This window comes from Mastacembelus armatus, chromosome 5 (genome assembly GCF_900324485.2).
Source record: "Mastacembelus armatus chromosome 5, fMasArm1.2, whole genome shotgun sequence".
NCBI classification, from domain to species: domain Eukaryota; kingdom Metazoa; phylum Chordata; class Actinopteri; order Synbranchiformes; family Mastacembelidae; genus Mastacembelus; species Mastacembelus armatus.
The window spans coordinates 27589170-27610213 of record NC_046637.1 but is presented as its reverse complement, the minus strand read 5'-3'; the positions used below and the strand labels follow the sequence as shown (position 1 = coordinate 27610213).

General features: G+C 43.5%; 1 protein-coding gene across 2 annotated transcripts in view; it reads left to right on the top strand.

Moving 5' to 3' along the window:
• The first annotated feature begins 5574 nt into the window (after positions 1-5574).
• Positions 5575-21044, top strand: part of col7a1 (collagen, type VII, alpha 1) — a 47635-nt gene continuing 32165 nt past the window's right edge. For both annotated transcript variants that reach the window (XM_026306883.1, XM_026306882.1), the window contains exons 1-25: positions 5575-5907; positions 11011-11083; positions 11197-11377; positions 11472-11628; positions 11741-11834; positions 11938-12096; positions 12252-12409; positions 12746-12875; positions 13021-13140; positions 14092-14247; positions 14490-14609; positions 15102-15251; positions 16974-17090; positions 17602-17748; positions 17883-18008; positions 18118-18264; positions 18573-18695; positions 18784-19050; positions 19227-19370; positions 19512-19643; positions 19732-19878; positions 20189-20311; positions 20398-20547; positions 20631-20767; positions 20878-21004. In XM_026306883.1, coding sequence (XP_026162668.1) covers positions 11020-11083; positions 11197-11377; positions 11472-11628; positions 11741-11834; positions 11938-12096; positions 12252-12409; positions 12746-12875; positions 13021-13140; positions 14092-14247; positions 14490-14609; positions 15102-15251; positions 16974-17090; positions 17602-17748; positions 17883-18008; positions 18118-18264; positions 18573-18695; positions 18784-19050; positions 19227-19370; positions 19512-19643; positions 19732-19878; positions 20189-20311; positions 20398-20547; positions 20631-20767; positions 20878-21004 — 3376 coding nt within the window. In that variant the 5' untranslated portion in view covers positions 5575-5907; positions 11011-11019. The remainder of the gene's footprint in view (positions 5908-11010; positions 11084-11196; positions 11378-11471; positions 11629-11740; positions 11835-11937; positions 12097-12251; positions 12410-12745; positions 12876-13020; positions 13141-14091; positions 14248-14489; positions 14610-15101; positions 15252-16973; positions 17091-17601; positions 17749-17882; positions 18009-18117; positions 18265-18572; positions 18696-18783; positions 19051-19226; positions 19371-19511; positions 19644-19731; positions 19879-20188; positions 20312-20397; positions 20548-20630; positions 20768-20877; positions 21005-21044) is intronic.

Sequence of the window (21044 nt, the reverse complement as noted above, 5' to 3'; positions counted from 1 at the left end):
AGTCATCTGTCTGACACTACACACCCCCCCCCCCGAGGCTGTGGCTCAACATTTCCCACCCATAACCACCCGTGTCTGCTTCCTTTTGCCTTTCTGACTGGTTCTAAAACAAACTAAGCACAGGCTGTTTGGAACCTACCACAGAGATTTATTAGATGGACATCACAATAAATCTGGGACTTTCTTCTGCCTCACAATAAAATTAAGGGCAAACCGTTTTGTTTTTTTTTTTTCTTTTATAAAAGAAGTTAATTATTAAACAGATTAAACAAATAGTAGCAAATATAATGTGTTAATTACTGAATTTAATGAGAGCAATAGCCAATATTTCATCTAACTCTTAGTGTAAGACCAAGGTTGTATGATCAGTTTGTCTTTCTTATGTTCATCTGCAGACAGACGATCCATGAATATCTCTGGATATGGATCAGCATGGACCCTGTTGTTGCAGAGTCTCATGATGGCTGCGAAGATGAAGTCGTATCATCATAAAAAAGCTTTTTTTACACTAGGACCACACCCGAGATGTGAAGACGTGGAGTTCCTCAAAGAACAATATTAAATGTGGTGGTGGACACTGTTTTGTTTTTCAAATTAAGTGTGAAAAAGTATTTCCTTTTGCTTCCCATTCAGACCTGAGAAAAGACTCTGAGAAAAAGTGAACACCTTAATCCTGAGGTTTTACTTTTAAATCCTTTAAGAGATTTCAGATCTTCCAGCCAGAAACGTTAACGTGCAGCGGTGCCATCGCTAAGGAAGTGAACATCAGAGCCAACTGGTGAATCATCAAAGACAGTGCCTTTGTGGACATGAGTTTGCTCAGACATGTTACCACTCTGTTATTAGAAACTCAGTATTAAAATCAGCTGCATTCTGTCTGCCCTTCACATGGTTTCCATTGCAGGTCACTGGGAGCACAACTGGAAGTTCAGTCGTTACAATAAATGAGCTGTGATCGGCCAAAACGCAGCCAGAGTCCTGATCTCTTAGAAATCTGCTCTGTAGAGATATGTTTCCTGTTTTCTTCGTGATGTTTGTTTTTTAGGCAACCATGACACACCAAAGGAAAAATGAACGGCTTGGAAGTGCAGTGAGGTATTTTGCAATTGATTTTATTAAAAAAAAAACAAAAAACAAGTTCTTGCATCAGTTTAAGATTCTGGTGAAACTCTTATTTCTCATGTGAAATGTTATCTTGGTAACTAGAACATGTACACTCAAGATTTTTGGCCATTCATGACAGTAAAAACATGCGTCGATCTGGATTTTGAAACTAAAATGAAAAAAGATTTTCTTACAAACATTTCATGAGATTCAAATGAGATTTAGTGCTTGTGGGACTGTGAGGACAGATTGGTGTGAAGAAAACATGGTTTTATTTTAGCAGTACACATAGGCCTTATGTGGGAGCAGAATGAATTTTACAGCACTTGTCTGTTTCAGTCTGATCCAGTCCAGACATGACATCAATCCCACATCCCGCCCATAAAGCATAGAAATAACATATGTCTATAACAATATGCTGTAAATTAGATGAACACATAGATGTCCATCAGTACACTTTCTCCAGTAAATTACACACGTTTCTCAATTTAGATTTTTGGTATTAAACTGTGAGCAGCACAGTGGATTAGTGGTTAGCCCTGTTGCCTCACAGCAAGAAGGTTCCTGGTCTGAAACCCATCAGGGACCTTTCTGTGTGGAGTCTGCATGTTCTCCCTGTGCTTGTGTGGGTTTTCTCCAGGTACTCTGGTTTCCTCCCACAGTCCAAAAACATGTATGTCAGGTTGATTGGTGACTCTAAATTGCCCATAGGAGTGAGTGTGAGTGTGTGAGGTTGTTGGTCTCTATGTGGCCCTGTGATGGACTGGGGACCTGTCCAGGGTGGACCCCTGCCTTTCACCCAGAGAGAGCTGGGACAGGCTCCAGCAGATCCCTGGGACCCTGGTTAGGACTAAGGGGGTACAGATGATGGATGATATGCACAGCACCTTTCATACTTGTTGCAATTATTACATTTTTTTGCATTTCTAAGTCAATTTAATACATTTAAAACTAAATTGTACATCAACCTGTCATGTCTGAGTCACAGCTTGTGCAGAGTAATTCAAGTACAACATAAGAAGTAAGATCTACACAAATTAAATTGCAACTTTGATGATGTATAATGCATACTGGGTTTTTTTCTAGTCACTGGATGTTTCATATGTTTCATGTTGCAGACTGTCATTGTTAGACGTGACATTTGAGTTTCTATTCTCCCCTTCTTCATTTTGTTTTCATGCAGCATGTGTATTGTGTTTTAAGGCCATGTGTGCTGGGTGTGTGCAGATACGAAGCCATGCAAAATCACATGCTCTCCATAGCTTTAGAGCACTCTTCTCTGGTTGTGTTCCTGATATATGAGATGTCACTCTGTGGCTTCTTCTGCAGCCTCTCAAATTTTAGTCATTTGGAAGGAGGTGTTAACTTTCAACGAAAAGTTAAGAAACTAAATTCTTTCACAACCCCCGGTGGAGTTGAAACTAAATTCATTCCACAATCTACAAGTAGATCTTCCTATTATATATTTAATGCATTTCTAAGGAGTAAAATTTTGGCCTTAAAGGAAAAAAGGGAAATATACTTAGATAGGAGTAACAAACTGTAGTGTAAAAAAAAACTGGGGCTACATACTGGACTCATTTTTTCAGAAAAGAAACACCTTATTGCTGTGGTTCTAAAAACTCTAGCACACATTAAAATCATCATCACCAAGCCTTGGAAACTCATACAAGGCACCTATTCTAGTGGAGATCTTGAGTGTATCATGTTTTACCTTTCTGAACATATTTTCTGTTCCATTTCATGTTTCTTTCCTTTTACTTCTCACCTCTCAATCTCAATCCCCAGCCTCTGTAATGAAGGCACAGGAGCAGGTCACTGTGGTATGTGTCACCTGGAGCCGTGGTATTTAAAGAGAAGGCTGCAGGCCATTAAGGAGGCCATTAAGGATCAAAACAGGGCAGCCTGGCTCATGAATTCCAGCCTCATGATGAGATAAACCTTCCCTCCTTCATGCCCCTGCAGCAGAGCACACCTATGGTCAGGTCGTTCAACACACACGCTGAGCTCTGGCCCTGCTTCAGACGACATGACCTCAGACCTGCATACACGATCACACCAAAATCCCACCGGAGCTACTCACGCAGTAGTATGTTTAGAAAGCTGAAAAGTCGAAGGGAAGGCACAATGACTCCCTACAGGAAAAACCACTAGACTTTCTCCCAAGTCAGTCCCATAACTTCTCTCCCATGAAATCTGTCTGCCATCATTCAGTCACTGTGCATGCCAATCTCCTGCTGGAAAACAACACAACTCTAAACCAGCAATTAAAACATGGGAAACTGGTCCAGCACAAGGGCGTAAAAGTTATTTAATTTCAACAGAACCTCTATTTTTTTCCAAGAGCGACTACAGTACAGATAATATCTGTCCATGGGGATGACAGGGCCAAGTAACTGATAAACATTACTGAAGCTGACAGTTAAATGATGATTTATATGTTTCTGTACCCAGCTCCCACCCATTGCCTCATGAAAACATGTTCCCACCTGCTGATTGATAGCTTTCTAGTAGAGTTCATTTTAAAATATTAAATCTCTAAGCCACATCTTTGTCTACTCGTCTCTTTTGTTTGTTTAATAAACTGCAGCTCACTGGGTCCTTAATCACACTTTCATTTTTCCATGTTTTGGGGGTGTGTTGTCTTAGAATGCAAAGTTATGTGTGTGTGTCGTATCCACATAGTCAAATCCAAGTAGTTATAGTAAAATCACCTCTGTTGTCTGAGCTAAAACCACAATCCACATCCACTGGGCTCTAAACAAATCCATCACACACTTGGTTACAGGGTAAATGTCCTGCTCAAAGGCAGTTATCAGGTAAATGACACCGGCCTGAGGATTTTAACATGTCTGGGGAATTCATCTCATTTGCTTTTGAGTCACAGACTCATTTTCCTAACTTGTAGTTTTACTGTTGCAGCCTGGCTGTGATTAAAACTGATGGATGTCACATGGGACCATGTGAAGGAGAATTTTTCAGGTGGGAAATTGTGCTTAAAATGCTAATGGAGGCAGTTTAACCCACAGATCATCTTGTCTCTATTGTCCCCAACCATTGCAGGCTAAACAAAAAAAGGCAGAGTCAGGAGAACATCCATTCTGGTGCTGGAATGTGTTTTTATTAGTGCAACATGGTTATGGTTTCAGTTCTGTTGGCTGATTCAAAAGATCCAGATCTGCACAACACATCTGCCGTGCACAGATCTCATTAGACCTCTGCCTGCCTTGCTGTTTACACTCTCCTCTCTCTCCTCTCTCTAAGAAGCTGAACTCTAACTTACTGACTGTAAAGTAACACAGCGTCACTTTGGACAGAGAGTGTGTTGTCTGGGCAGCTTACTGACTAAACCTGTCACACATGGCATTATTGCATGTACCGCGCGGCAGCGGCAGGAGTGCGCTGCACTTTAAGAAACAGCACTCGACTGTAGGCATTTGCGTGTTATTCCTATAGCATCACTCACACTCACACTCACTCTTGTACCAACATGAAGAAAATCACAAAAACATTTAACTTCCAATATTTGAAAGGCCTGAAGAAGCTGCACTGAAACGCCATGAGACAGCACAGCACATGGAGCACAACACACTGCAGACTGACACACCACAGTCCATGATCGTCCTGGATAAAACATCATGAAATAAGAATTGAAACAGGAAGTATATATCTTCTGAAATAGTTAGAAGAACAAGGTGGTGCAGGTGTTGCTGTGCCAACAGCAAAGAGGACTCTAATAAGAGACAACAGTGGGGGTCCAGTTTGGGTTGATGTAATTAACAGGGTTTGAGCCTTAGAGGAGCTGTTGGACTGACATTATGAGATAAAGGTCTTCATCACTGGAAACTGATTATTGGGCTCAATAGACTTATGGATTGGGACTAAAATGCCAGTTCTGACCTCAGAGCAGCTCAAACATCAAAACCTCAGATGTTCTGACTATATGATAGAGGGAATTTATGATTTGTAGAAACATTACAGCTCCTCAGTCCCTGGCTACAGCTGCTATCATGTGTATGCAACCACCACAGTGACCTGTGACCTGTGACCCCCCCGGGTTATCCATTTAAGGTGTTTTACTGGGCGTCTTTCCAGGCTGTACTGGAACCCACTGCCTTGATATGCTGCTGAGTGTCCTCATCAACAGGCTGTTGTCTGGTTGGTCTTCAACAAGAAAGATGACCAGAGTTAATGAGGACATCAGTTGTTTCCAGAAGCTGAAAATATTATTGACTCAACACTTTTTTAAAGTTTTTGTTTTGTTATTGTTTAAGTTTTATTTTGTCGTTTTCCAACTTCCTGTTTTTAAACGAACGCATCTGGGTTGTCTGTAAATAAAAACATGTGACCCCGAGTTTCCTGTCCTACCTGGGAAAGTTGGAGACTTTATGAGGACAATGCTTCAGCTGCACATGGCTGCGTGGAGGCGCAGGGAGGGACAAGAGGCAAAGTGAATGAGGATGTGAGAAAAAAAAAGAAGAAAGGCAGAGCTTAGGACTCCCCTTCAGGCATCCGAACAAGTCTGGACTGTTTTGCTGCTGCTTGTGTGCAGCCTGCGCTAAAGCGAGGAGCTTCTGGAGTCAGAAATAGCGTTTGCACGTTTGACTCCGCGACATGCAACGACACGAGTTCAGTTACTGAGCTGGCGAAGTTGTCTGGTGCGTTTTGGAGCTGCGGCACCGGACTGTGAAAAGAACCAGTGCGGGGCCAGGTGCTGCACGGAGAGCCAGGGCTGGATATGCCACAGGTGGAAAGGTGTGGAGCGGCAGGCTGTGGCCAGGTGAACGGAGCAGAGACCCGCAGGTAGGACAGACGAGGCTCTGTGGGGAGATCCATGTGTGGGACTTTGGAGCTGCAGCTCTGTGTTAAATGCTCCTTAATCAGGTGGAAATGAATATTTTGTCTGAGATAGAGTGTTGGTGGTAATTTGCATGTACACGCTGGTGAACCTTATGGCCTGACTGATCTGAACTGCAGCCAGTAACAACACCCCTTATTTCCCTGCAGCTAAAGCTCTGAGCCTGAACAAGACCCAGCAGAACATTCATCTTATTCTCAGCCTTCGCTGAGATGCAATTAGAATGAAATTCTAATTTCAGTAACTCAGGTGATAAGAGTCTCACAGAGACTCCTCTGGGTGACTGGACTGAAACATGGCTCTGTATTTCATGGACATAATTATAGTCCTTTACTCCTGCAAAACAGCCAGTCTGTGGTAGCACATTACACTTATACAGGACCAGCGTGACCTCAGCTGAACTCATTATTACCCCTGCTACAAATCACGATTGCTGCCCAGAGCGAGAGAGAATCTCACTCCTCCGCTTCCTCCTCTGCTTTTGTGTCTAGATTGATTTAAATGGTCTGTTCCACGTCTGGAGGCATCCATGTCTTTACTGTGGTTTGGCTGAAGCAAGAGAGAAAAAATCCCCCGTTAGACCTGATTAGACTCTTCCTCTCTGGCTCGCCATCATCCTCACACTCACTCTGCCTTATTTTCAGTCACTACACTGGTTCAGGTTTTTGGCCTCACGTTCAGGTTCTGTACTGATTCATGTATGGAAAGCTGCCGATTGTCTCTAACTGTGTCTTTACCTGTGTTTATGTTGAGCCTGGAGGCTGATTCATGCCTGTGAATGAAAACAACGACCCGTTGATAAATGTTATACCCACGACTTGGTCCAAATGGCTTTTGTTGATAGTAACGCCGTCTTGTGAAATGCTTTCATAGCACCTTGGGCTCTTTTAAGGATGGGTCACAAAAGACATGTAAAGCTGCTGTTTTTAGTCTTCTGGTTTGGTTTGGATGAAGAACTGGGATGATAATCCGTTAATGGTGCATGTGAGCGAAGCTGTACCTGACCTGAGGCTAAAGGGCATGGGTGACAGGATCTTCCTGTCCTGGTTTTAAGTCACAGATAGCCAGAGTAGGGCTCTTATGTTCTACTCTAAATCCTGATCTGGGAGCAAAATTGCAGGAGACGTTGGTAAATTTACTGCGACAGCCCACCCTCCTTTGACCCGTCCGTTCTCTTGTCTGCTTGTGTCACTCTTTGTCTCTGACTGATGTTGTGCTGAAGGAAGCTGGCTCTTACACAATCCTGTACTCTGTCACGCTGCAGTAGCCTGTGACCCACTGCCCCCCCTGGGAGAATGGCATCTCCATTAAACCACAGCTTGATGTTTGATGATCCTGCCTGAGCCGAGCTTTCAGAGAGCACAGTCCGGCCTCTGTGAAGCTCCCAGCAGAAGCTCAGGGATGAGTCCTAATCTCTGTCTCTTCCTGTCTCTGAAAAGTCCTTTCATTCCCCTGTCAGTGCTGTTGTGTTCCAATAGTCTCTGCACCACTTTGCTACTGTGTCACTGACCTTTTCACTGGGGGATATAATAATAATAATAATAATAATAATAATAATATATTACATATGCCAGATACTTCATCCTTTTAAAATTCCAGGTGTGGAGACCACCCTGGGAATGTGCTCAGTATAGAATATCTGCTATAATAAAAATGTTTATCAGAGGAAGTGGGTTCCTCCCACAGCTGGCACTCGATCCATGCAGTGAGTCATGTGAGTAATTGTTTGAAGATATATCATATACCAGGAGGTATGAACGAAAAGATTTGCATAGGGCCTGAACCTGGAGTAGGGTTTATGGTTGTGCTGTGGGAGTGGCAGGAAGGGGGAAGAAATGAAGAAAATCTGTTCGTTGTGATGATTTCAACATTTGCTGCCACTTCCTTTAGTCGTCAGCTGGTGGTTTTGGTGGTCTGCATGCACAGCTGGCAAACACACAGATTCATTAGCATCCATGCAGGAAAAATCAAAATAAAATGAGTGGAGAACAAACAGTTGTGTTTCCTCAGGGGTTCATTTTATCCTTATAGTTATTCATGTTCTGAAATAAATACTTTGAATCTTTAAATGGGAAAAGAACATTACACTTGCAGCATATCAGGCTTTGTGTGTGTGCTGCATGTTAGAGACACCTGTTGGACAGAGAATTAACATTTATGAATCATCTTGTTTCTCGCTGCAGGCGACAAATTCCAGTATGTGTTTTAATCCATGCAGGTTTTTAGTTTAGACTTTATATCATATTTTGTGCATTAAAACAGTAAAGTGCTATAACAGAACCACCCAAGTCCTCCAAAAACTTGATCCCTGCCCTAACCCTAACATAATTGTTAAATAGTTTGAGTGTAGTATTCTGTGTATTTTGTGCTGATTAAACAAAGCAGGTGTAAAATATTATGTAGTGAACTTTAAAAGTGTTTCCCCAAAATATTAAACTGTATCCTAAGATTTTATTTTTAGCATTTTATTTTCACTGGAACGCTGACAGAATGGACTCGGACAGGAAACAAGGGGACAGAGTGGTTTGATGTTCAACATCTGGAATCAAACAGTGGATGTTATGTGGTAAAACTGTTCTTGCTGCTATTAGCTGTTATACTTAAGTATGTAAAGTATTTTCTCTGTTGTCAATGTTATCAAGCCATGTGTCAACTGCAGGGGTCTTTCATGTGGACTGGTTCTGACACTGAACCTGATTTGGGTCAGTGTTCCAGTGCCAGCTATAAGAATTAACCATATTCCACATGATCTTGAGGTTATTTGTGTCCCTGTTTGGACTCTGTCCTGCAGCTTTCCCTTATATCAAACTAAGTGCTTTCCCGTGGTTTTCCTCTTGACATTGTTTATTTTCGGGGCCGTGGCTCTACAGAGTAGATCAGAGGTTTAGTTCACTGGCTCAACATCTGTAAGGTATTTGCAGTAGCCGCTGTGCCGTGCATCACCTCTAATCAGGTGAATTTGAACAGAGATCGTCATAAAAACAATAGTCCTACATCCTCGCCTGATGAAAGCCGTCACACGTTCACTGATCGTTTTATTCATAACTCATAAGCTGAGGTCGCTGACCTGTGTCACCATCACATGTCAATCAAACATCAACACTTCACGTCTCAAAGAGTAAGATCTGTGGCATTTTTTCAAAATGGCACACAAATGTGTGCGTGTGTGTGTGATATAGATCCTTTAAAATGTAGAACTTGTATTTAAATATCGACTTTAAGTATTTTTTTCTAATCTGAACTCAGCAAATATATTTTTCCCATATTTTGTGAAAATTATAGGCAGAAATGATTTTAACCTGTGATTTAGATACTGGCGATTACAATTAACGCTAATGGAAATGTGTCTGCAAACACATGGAGAAGATCTGCACAGTGCAAATATCATGTTCTTAAGATCAGTTTTAGATGCAGTAGGTGCAGCTTCATCAGTACGTGTTTATCTCCTGTGTGCTGCTGCTTGAGATTTGTCAGACTAACGTGCACAGAGATCATGAAGCACATTGGCCATTTGTTTCTACCCTGTTTCACCTGTTTTCTGTTGATTTAATGGCTTTTTCTGGGTTTGCCAAAGCATCTAGAGAACAACTTCCATCGCTGGTTTAACTCTTTAACACACCACAGTTATGGAGAACAAATGTTAGAAATTCACTTAGGACGATAATGTTCACTATGTTAAAGTCGAAATCTTATACCTCATGTCCTAATGTTCTAGTCAAAACAGGATGTTCTGATGTGACGTGGGGATAAATGTTTAAAACCAAACAAATCTAGAAAGTTGGTGCTGTAAATACCACATAACAAAACATAAATAACTTCCCAACGTGTTTAAAATGTACATGATTTAGTGTCAGGCAGAACAGAAATACTGAGCTCACAAATGGAGATGTGTGTTTCCTGCGTTGTACAGTTTTCATCTATTATATCACAACAGTGCTTCACACATAATGTAAATCTGTCTATTCTTTGTTTTTTACTTTGAGGCCGTTAAAATGAAGCGTTTCAGTGAGTAAAGGTCACCCAGAAGAAAGATGTGGGGATCTGATCATCCCTGATGTCCTGCTCGTTACTCCACAATATCACAACAGCCGTATATTGAGCTGAGGAACGGACGAAGGCTGATGCAGTGGATTGTTTGGTGCAGTAGCCACTAATCTTCAGCACCTATGCAGTGGTAGATGTGTGGACTATGTGCATGTGTGGCTGAATCAATAGACGGCTTTGTTATGTGAGTGATTGTTTAGGTGGCACTTGGATAAATGAGCTACGAGGTAACGACTTCACGTTTCTGTCCTAACAAGCTCCAGTGTTTGACATGATGTTAGTTTCAGAATGATTCATTCAGGCTGCTGCTCCAATGCTAACACTCATTTCCCCTAAAACTATTACATGCAAACAATGTGCATGTTTTGGAGACTTAATCTACTCCATTCTGCACAACCCATTAGTCTTTAACCAATTACAATAAATGTACTGTATACAGAAAAGCCTTGCATATTTGTATCCGAAGCAGATTTGGCTTCTATGGTGTCATGAAATCCAGCATTCACACTAACAGGCAGGCAGGATATCAAAGATGCAACGTGGATGTGAACAGGTACAGGCAGGAACAATGCCTAGAAGATAATCTAACAGATTACAGGGTTGAGCTACCTTCAACATATGTTGAGACACAAATGACTAATGGGATTCAGCTGCACAGGAAAGTGACACAGGCGGGTAAGTAGGAGAAGTAGGTAATTTGGTGGGGATGATTGGTAAGTACAGAACCTGAAGGCCAGTGTTTGGTATACCAGGACTAATACAAAGACTAAACACCTGGAGACACAAGGAAAGGAAAGGAAAGGAAAGGAGGGGGACGAGGAAGCGTGAGCTTCCATGTCTGCAAACTACCAAGTGGTTAATGGATGGAAATTAACACAAACCCAAATAAATAAATAAATAAACTGCACCTGATCCCATGTTTGCACTTCGGTCAGACTGTTTTCTAGCAGGTTGAAAGTGTGTTGGACGTCATAAAAAGGTTTAACCTCCCCGTGTGTGCCCAGGTTGTGAAGATGTGGAGCTGGGGTGTGTTCGTGACTGTGCTGCTGTCCTTCACCAAACAGGCGGACGCTCAGGGTAAAATGCGTAATTTCTTGTCATCAGCCTTTATTATCCCACCACCGGTTGTGTTCCTGTTAATGCACATGAGGTTTGTCTTTATATGCTCAGTGTCCTCCTCCGCTTTGCAGGCAGGTGCGATAATGTCCGAGCAGCAGATATTGTTTTCCTTGTTGATGGGTCTTCCAGTATTGGACGAACTAACTTTCTGCAGGTGAAGGACTTCATGGCTGGAATCGTCAAACCATTTGCCGGCTCTGTCAGTGAGTCCGGCATACGGTTTGGGGTCGTACAGTACAGTGACACCCCAAGGTGAGTGGCGGTGTACCTCATGATATTGCATGCAGTGACAGCATCCTGCTGTAAAATCAAAATCATCTAATGATGGACGTTTTTCTCCTTCCAGGGTTGAATTTACCTTTAATACCTACCTCAATGGAACTGAGCTGGTCAGCGCTGTACAGAATCTAAACTATAAAGGTGGAAACACACGCACGGGTGCTGGTCTCAAGTTTGTCGCCGATAACTTCTTCAACCCTGTGTCTAGTCGCGATGTCCCAAAGGTTTGAGGAGCATCTAATTCTGGGATTCTCTCTTTTTTTTTTTTTCCCCATACCTGAATAACAGCAGTGCACTTGTTTCTAATTTTGCATGTGGGTCATGGTCAACTTTCAGATCACAATCCTCATCACAGACGGGAAGTCGCAGGACAATGTGCAGGAACCTGCACAGAAGCTGCGCAGTCAAGGCGTGCATGTTTTTGGGATTGGTAGGTGTCTCTGCACTCTGTCCTCTCTTGCTCAGAGTAGGTTGGAGTATCTTTGGACTCGCTGTGATTTCTTTTTCATTCGCCAACTTTTTTTGTTTGTTAGGCATAAAGAGCGCAGACGTAAATGAATTAGCTCAGATCTCCTCCCAGCCCAGCAGTGATTTCACCTCCTTTGTTGGGGACTTCAAACTGCTGAAGACACTTCTTCCTCTTGTGAGCCCCAGAGTCTGTTCCAAAGCAGGAGGAGTCTATGCTAGCGATGGTATGTGTGGTAATTTGTAGACCGCAACCCAACATCTGTATACTAAAATTCACACAGTCGCAAATATGTGTAGACTATTATCTCAGGCCTTAAAGCTGCATATAATTTTATCCACGTCTCCTCCTCTATCCTGCTCCCTCTCCTCCTCCACCCAGAGGCGTTTTCTGGTCCATCCAACATCCAGTTTACAGGACAGACAGTGGATTCTCTCAGGTTTCGCTGGAGCGCTGCAGGGGGGCCTGTTAGTGGCTATGCGGTCCAGTATGTGCCACTCTCTGGCCTGGGTCAACCTATCACAGCAGAACTGCATCAGGCAAGTCCAAGTGCTGAAGGATATAGTGCCGACACATTCACATGACCTAGATTGAAGTAGCTAATTGCAGTTTTAGGAGCCAAAGTCACTCCCGCCTTGTGAGAGGAACACATGTCTTCAGGATGGGTATAAACCTGTCCAATGGGTGGATCTTTGTCAGATGTTGTAGAGATTAAAGTTTGGGAGAGCGAAAAGTGAAATTCCCTCATGTTTACTCAGACAGACACAATGAAGATTGAAGAATGTGATGATTTATCCTCCTTTTTTTAGTTGTTTGCTTTGCTAAAACCTGTTTGCTTGACTGTTTACAAAGACGACCTGTGTCTGTCCCTGTAGGAGACTGTCCCTGCCAGTCAGAGGACCTACACTGCACGAGAGCTGAGGTCAGGAACAGACTACCTGGTGACTGTCATTGCCCAGTACCCCAACAGCGTGGGAGAGTCTGTTTCTGCCAAGCAACGAACCAGTGAGTAGCCCATAAAGGACTCAGATGTCATCAGAGAGACAGTACTAACACAACCACCTCACACACAAGACGGAGAGACGTGAATTTAAACATTGGAACATATCACAGGCATATACCTGCAGTGTCTTGTTTCCTCCCCATACAGAGTCACTGCCAGGTGTCTCCAGTCTCCGTCTGCTACAGGCAGGCTTCTTCTCTCTCTCTCTGGGCTGGGGTCAACCCTCGTCTTCCATCCAGGGCTACAGACTCACCTACGGAGCACGAGGTCAAGCACATACATATCTAACCCCAGCAGAAACTATGAATACTCTTTAAACAACAAAAAAAAGGAGTAGAAGCAGTAATGTGGTGAATAACACAACCTGTTGGTGGCAAGTCGGAAACATGTCGAGAATGTACAGCAGGGGAGGCTCAGCACGGGGAACATAACACCTCAAGTCCCTCAGGCACTGGTTGTCAGTTAAAGATTTTTATTGCCTAGTCATTACCTAAAATATCAAATACAGTTTAATCATCACCACTCCTGAATTAGATACACAGAAAACCTTTACTTGTGTCATGGATCATCAGTACTTTTGTCTTTGCATGTGTAGAGACAGGCTGTGCCTTGGATCGTAACAGTATCGAGCTGTCTGGGCCCTTATGCCGTGATTAAGGCATCAAAGTGGCCCCTGGGGGTTTATTAAAAACACAAAAAAACAGGGTTTCTCCCGCTGAGGCTGGAGTGCCAGTATCACATGGAGCTCCTCTTCTGACTGGTCGTGCTGGCATGTTTGTGTGAGAGTATTTAAATAAGGTCAGTGTGTATCCTGTAACGAGAGGTGCTGTGTTTTTGCCTGTTCCTGCGTCTGCTGGTTCTAGCAGGTGTGCACCCATTGACACTTACAGTTCAAACAAGGCAGATGCTGACAGCTGCCCAAGTACAAACGGGCATAACAAAGACGGTGTTTTTCAGAAAGCTCAGGTCTTTGTAGGCTCATTGCATTGGAAGAGGCAGCATAAAAGGCTCTGAATCATTTTCCTGTAGTTCACAGGCTGCCATGTGCTGTGCTCAGAGGAGAGAATCGGGTGAACTTAATACAATAAGGACACATGAGCATATTTTGGCAGCTTGTTGTCAAGTAGTCAGTCAGGTGACATTGTGTATAATTTGAGATTGCAACCAGAGCTCACTAACTGGTCTTTTGTCCTGTGCTTCTTGTGTTCGGAAGAGCAGGTCAACCAGCTGCCCAGCTGTCGGAGCAATCTCTGTCTGCAGACTCCACGTCCGTCACCCTGGAGTCACTTCAGCCCGACACAGAGTATGTTATCAGTCTGTACCCCCTTTTCAACCGAGACTCTGCACCCCCTTCCATCCTCAACGCCCGCACACGTGAGTCCACCCACCTTTGCTACTGTTATATGTTGTTGATGATGAATGCTTGTTACTTTATCAGTTGTAGTGGACACAGTATTATCCATTGGTACAGTTTGTAATGAAGAACTAAAATGGAGGAGTATTATAACAGGTGTTTGATACAGTAGAGTATTTATACTTGGATATTGTGATGGGTTTGACTTAATCAGAAGACATTATTCAAAGTGTCTGTGTGTTCATGTTTTGGTATGTGTCAGTGCGCCTTGAGTCCGTGAAGCAGCTGTCAGTGGAGACGGAATCGGAGGACAGTGTTCGTCTGCGGTGGAGAAGTGTCAGTGGTGCTCGGGCTTACCGTCTGGTCTGGGGACCATTTGCAGGTCAGGACAAAGCAGAGAACATCCATCCATCATCTATACCCCCTTAGTCCTAACCAGGATCCCAGGGACCTGCTGGAGCCTATCCCAGCTCTCTCTGGGTGAAAGGCAGGGGTCCACCCTGGACAGGTCCCCAGTCCATCACAGGGCCACATAGAGACAAACAACCTCACACACTCACACTCACTCCTATGGGCAATTTAGAGTCACCAATCAACCTGACATACATGTTTTTGGACTGTGGGAGGAAACCAGAGTACCTGGAGAAAACCCACACAAGCACAGGGAGAACATGCAGACTCCACACAGAAAGGCCCCTGATGGGTTTCAAACCAGGAACCTTCTTGATGTGAGGCAGCAGTGCTAACCACTAATCCACTGTGCTGCCCAGCAGAAAACATCAAAGAGGCAAACATTTCATTTGAGAAGTTTTTTTTTTTTTTTTTCCCTCCAGACTTAACTCAATGTGGCATTTTGGTTTTTCTGTCCACAAAGGTCGAAATGTCGAGACTGTGGAGATCAGTGGTGATGGTGAGTTCTACACTTTGTCCAAACTGCAGCCCGACATCGAGTACATCGTCACTATCATCCCGCTGTATGAGGGCAACACCGAGGGTCCCGTAACCACTGCCCGGTTCAAGATAGGTAGGTCTGGTTTTAATACCACCCTCTCTGTTGTCAGTGTCTCTGTGTTCATTACAGCCTTTAAACAGTTAATTGCAACAGTACAGTAAACGACCAGCTATTTTTGGGTCCCTGCATGTTTCTTCAGTTAGTCATTTCAGTGAAAGAATGCTTTCTGAATGCTGTAGGCTGTCCTCTGCTCAGTCCTACCAAATACAGGGCCAGGAAGCAGAGAGGGAGAAAATGCTGTTTGTCTGTCTTCTTTCATGTTACTGTTCTGTTTAGGGAACATTTCTACTCCACCTACACACCCATTATACACACACACACACTCACACGCGCCATCTGCTTCTCATAAAGCGGAGTAAAATAGTACCCATATGGGCCCGTGTTACTTGAATGAAGGCTGAGTCACTGCAGGGCCACTGTGCCGAGCAGCAGACTGGCAGCAATGATAGAAGCCCTGGTTTCGCTATCAAACGAGCGAGCGTGTGTACACTGCCCTACATACACTACACCGCATTAACATAAACTTCACATCAGCCTGTTGCTCTCTTGTTTGTTCCTGTGTAAACCAGCGGAGTTACATCTGTTAGTGTCTGGTCTGCTCCTTCTCATTAGGAACAAATGCCGACTCTACACTGAGGACCACACTGAATGAAGCCCTTAATGTATCAACACCATTAAGCTTCCTGACATGTGGGGTTCCTGATATTGTGCATTAAAGTATCAAAGACTTCGATTAGATTTAGAGTTTCAGTCTAATTCTCACTTGTTTATAGTAACTTTGTATGGGATTCAGTTAGAAGTTATGGAATAATATGTAAAGTCTTATTGCATAGTCTGAATTTCACTGCCTCAGTGGGTCAGACTATACTATACTAGACTTTGTGCCTCCCACTGAGACTTGGTACGTTTATGTTTATCCGTTCATCACAGTTACAACTTAAAGTATTAGAAAGTGTTTGTCCAATGAGCAATAAAGAGAGAGCAGACAGTCTGTCTTTTCCAGAATGCAAATAAATGCAAATAAACATTCATATAATCAGATAATTAAGTCTATGTTCTAAAACTCCATATTCTCATCTGATAATTGTCCCTCCCTCACACCTGGTGTCCTAAGAACCTTTCTCCCAGATGGTGGTGGTGTGGTGTTGTTTCTGAGATGTCTGTGTGTAATTTAATTACACGCGGAATATTGGTATTTGCATCAGTTTTACAACACTGAAGTTTAGAAAACTAAATTCCTGGCATGAATATATCCAGGTTGTGTATGTTAATGTGTTAAAATGCTCCAGCTGGCTGTTGTTGGAATGAATTGTGGATTTGGAAGAGTTTCAGTTTGGCATGCATATTAATGATCACTTGTTGTGTTTAATTAGTTATGTCAAACAGAGAAGCTCAGGTAATAAACCCTGAATTTTAATGTCTCTCTGCACATCACTGAATCTCTGCTGTGTGTTCATGTATATGAGTGTTGTGATTCGTTTGTGTGTTATCCAGCTTTGTATGAGTTGTTTGCATTGAACTCATAGAGTATAGTGTAGATACAGTTGTGATGGAGTTCAATATTCAGTACCGTATTCAGTCAGGTTGGATATGGGGAATTATTACATCAACCACTGAACGAGTCAGTTTGTTTGTAGACAGACTTTTACGTTTTTCATTGATAGGTTGATGATTGAAGATAACCCTACTGACATTGCACAGAATCACATACATTACTCAACATGTTTCCCTCAGAGAATCAGGAGGAGCAGGTCCTTAGAGCAACTATCACCAGCTCCACCTCCATCCGCCTCGACTGGAGAACCATTCAGTCCTCTCAGGGGTACCGCCTGGAGTGGAGGGAGGGCGAAGGTGCGATGTGCATGCCCAAACATTTACTTGTCACTCTTGCACCTCTGCACTTATTAACACACATACATTTGCTTATGATGTGCTGTGTTTTTATTGGGAGCTTGCCACTAGTGGAAAAAGTTATGATGATAAAGTATTTCAGAATGTAATAATACAGTATCCGCTTAACAAGCGAGATCAAACCTATAAAAGTAATTGCCTTGAACCTCATGTTACTTCGACGTGTAGTTGTATCATCTCTTTTTTTAATTTAAGATCAAATAAACTTAACTAATCCCTGAAGGGAGATTCAGGAAGACAGAAACATAAGTACAGTAAACTTTTGTGGTAATATAGACAACAGTAATGTGTATGATGATTAATCAATCATTCAATCAGTACTACATTATTTCATTCAAATACTGTATAGCCTAGTTATGTTTTTATACCCACTTACAGGTATCAGGAAGTATATGTATGTGCTGATACTAAAGTGAACCCACAGATCTGACGACTGTTGCTCTGTCTCCAGGGGGTCGTATTCAGAACCTGGCCTTTCCTAGAAGCACGACCAGCTATGAGCTGACAGGCCTCCAGCCTAACACAGAATATATCATCACTCTGTATACCCTGTTCGAAGGCCGCGAGGAGGCCACACCTGTCTCCACCACATCCAGAGGTTAGAGACGAAGGATTCTCCGTTGGTTTTTATGGCTCATAAATGTGCATTTGTTGGTTCCAGGCAGTTCTAAGTACCTTTAAATTTAGATATCTATGAATTGTTTTTTATGTCATTATCTTCTGATGTCGCAGAGGAACAGCCAGTGGGGCGGGTGTCCAACCTGCGAGTGGTGGAGTATCTGGGCAGTATCGTCAGAATCGGCTGGACGGGTGTAGCAGGGGCCACACAGTATCGCATCATCATCCTGAATGAAGAAGGTACAGTAAAGGATTTTATTCCCAATGATAAACACGTTTTTATTGCCAAACCATGAATAAAAAACGTTACACTACAAATGTTCCATCTGTGTGTTTCACGTCGTTTCAGTGGGAACCGAGGAAATCCGGGTTATCCCTGGAAACCAAACAACCCTTGACCTCAGAGACCTGACAGTGGGAGTGTCTTACGGTGTCAGCGTCACAGCACTGGTGGGAGAAAATGAAGGAGATCCAGTTACTGTCTTCATCAAACCAGGTGACGTGTGTAGCTGTGTGTTGTGCTTCTGTGTGTTTCCATTATATTTCTGCCAATTTCAGCACTTCAAAAGTAAAAACGCCGTTCAACAGTGCAGCCAACTGGTTTCTCAGTGGAGGCGATATTAGAAACTATAACATGTGTGTTTAAATATTTATGGGGGTCTTTGAAAGCCTAAAGCCTTGGATGGAATTCCTCATGTGCAGCCTTTGCTCTCTCGCTTTTGTCGTCCTAGAAGTGAAATTTGCTTGAAAAGAGGTGAACGTTTACGTTCGCTAACATGAGGCACCGTGTTCCTGTCATTTCAGAGCAAGATGCTGGAAGAATAACTAACCTCAGAGTGACGAACGTAAACAGTCGGAGGATTCAGATTGCCTGGGCGGGTCTTACTGGAGCAACAGGATACAGGGTTACGTGGAGGCAAGGCAACAGTAAGTGCTGTGTGTCTTTATATATTGGCTTGAAGTCTGTTTTTATGTGGGTGATTTTATTTTCCTGTTTTCCTGTTTTGCACTGCAGGTGCAGAGCAGTCCCGTCTCCTGGGGGCGGAGTCCACGACCTTTACCATAGACAGCCTGCAACCCAATGAGGCGGTGGTCATTGGTGTTGCGGCGGTTGTCGGCCAGCGCGTTGGGGAGGTGGTGACGCTGTCTGCTCGGACTAATCCCCACAGTGCATCAGTGTCTGGACTTCGCATCGTTGATGTCACGCCTAAGAGGATACGCATTGCATGGTCACCTTCCTCTAGAGCGACTGGGTATAAGATCACCTGGCGTCGTGACGATGGTGAGCAGCGGTTAGGATGGTTAGGATACTGTTTTACAGACACGAGATACATCCGAATCCATGACTTATAATCAATAGTAAATGTTTAGAATTTAGACATGTGGTGGTCATCGGTCTTCAATCCTCATACATCTAATTCCTGCGTTTCCATCTCTGTCATGTTTTGCTTGGTGCAGGAGTTGAAGTAACTCGTAATGTGGCTGCCGATGTCTCTTCCTTTACCATTGATGGACTACAGTCTGATTCATCCTACAGTGTGTTAGTTTCTTCCCTGATTGGCTCCAGAGAGGGAAGTCCTTCCACCCTGAATGTCAGAACAGGTACCACACCTCATCAGTGTAACTACTGCTGCTGTTCAGAGCATCTTTTGGGAGAAACCTGACAATATGTAGGTGAATACTAAGTGAAATGTTCAAGAATATAAGTAAGTAACGCTTCACGCTTCTTGTCCCGATCCGCAGATTCAGATCAGTCTGTTGTCGGCACCGTCACGTCACTCCAAGTTCAGGAGACCCTTGGTGAGGTTGTCCGAGTTACTTGGGTTGGCGTGCAGGGAGCAACGGCCTATCGTATATCTTGGAGGAGAACCGATGGTGTGTTGTTTGTAGTCTGCCCATGTTTCATGATATAACATGATGTAACGTCCTCATACTCACTGTTTTAACTATTCGCCTGCTGTAGGTGGTGAAGAGAGGAGTCAGCTGGTTAGGGGAGATGTGACAGCAGTGGACTTAGACGGACTGGACCCTGGAGCCCAGTACGAGGTTCAGGTCATGGCTTTGGTTCAAAACAGAGAGGGAAGTCCTGTGTCTGTTAGAGTCACCACACGTGAGTCCTGAGTTTTTATTAAATCCAGACGTTATCTTAACGTTTCTCCACATTGTGAGGACTGTGTGGAGTAGAGACAGACTTAACAGCCCCTGATGTTTTCACACAAGAAAAGTTCACAAATGCTGGAAATGGTAAAACGTAACATGCTACCAGTGTTTCGCATTAAGTCAAACTTTCTGTGCAAAACTTTAATATATAAAATTCAAATGATTCAATCAGTGTGTCACATATTGGCTCAAATGTCAAATTGAAATGTCACAATAAACACACAGCTGTGTGACTGGTGATCCTCTGTTTGCGCGCGCAGCTGGTGTCCCACTCCCTACCACGACCTTACGAGTTGCAGAGGTTACCCAGAATTCTGTGCGGCTGGGTTGGACTCCACTAGCAGGTGTCACAGGATATATCCTACGCTGGAGAGACGAGAAAGGTGAAACATGTTGTTATTATTGGATGTTAGAAAGTGATTCGTTTTAGACTCTATAGTAATATCGTTTTAACATTTGCATTTCTCAGATATCGGTCGAGGCTTCTCTGTTTCGCTCCCTGCTTCGGCCACCTCTTACCAGGTGACTGGGCTGCGTCTGGGCCGCCTGTATCGCTTTAGCATTCAGCCCACCTTTGAAAGTGGACTGGGAACAGAGAGTTCTGTAGAGGAACACACTGGTAAGACTCCAACACATGCCCCTTCCTGTGCTTATCGTATCAATGATCACCTTATTTAGCCTGACGTTCGTCTCCGTGCACAGTGTGCGCAGGTGGACGCTTAGATGTGGTGTTTCTGGTGCCGGCATCAAACGATCGGATTAGCCTTGCAAGACCTCTGCGCCAACTCCTCACAAGTGCAGCGCGGTCGCTCAACACTATTGGAGAACGTGACTCACAGGTATTCTCCTTGACAGATGCCTGAAAACAGGGTGTGGAGAGGTTCACACAACCTGCCAGCGTGATAATTGTTCAGATGTGTAATGCCAAACTTTTTGATGTCTGTTTCAGATGGGTGTTGTAGTTTATGGTTACAGACCCAAAATATGGTTCCTGCTCAATCGCCATGGCAGGTCTGACACACTGCTTCAGGAGATCCAGTCCACCCCCTTTGATGAAAGTCCAGGGAATAACATTGGTAAGTGTTTTTTTTTTTTTTTTTTTTTTCTGCTCTTACT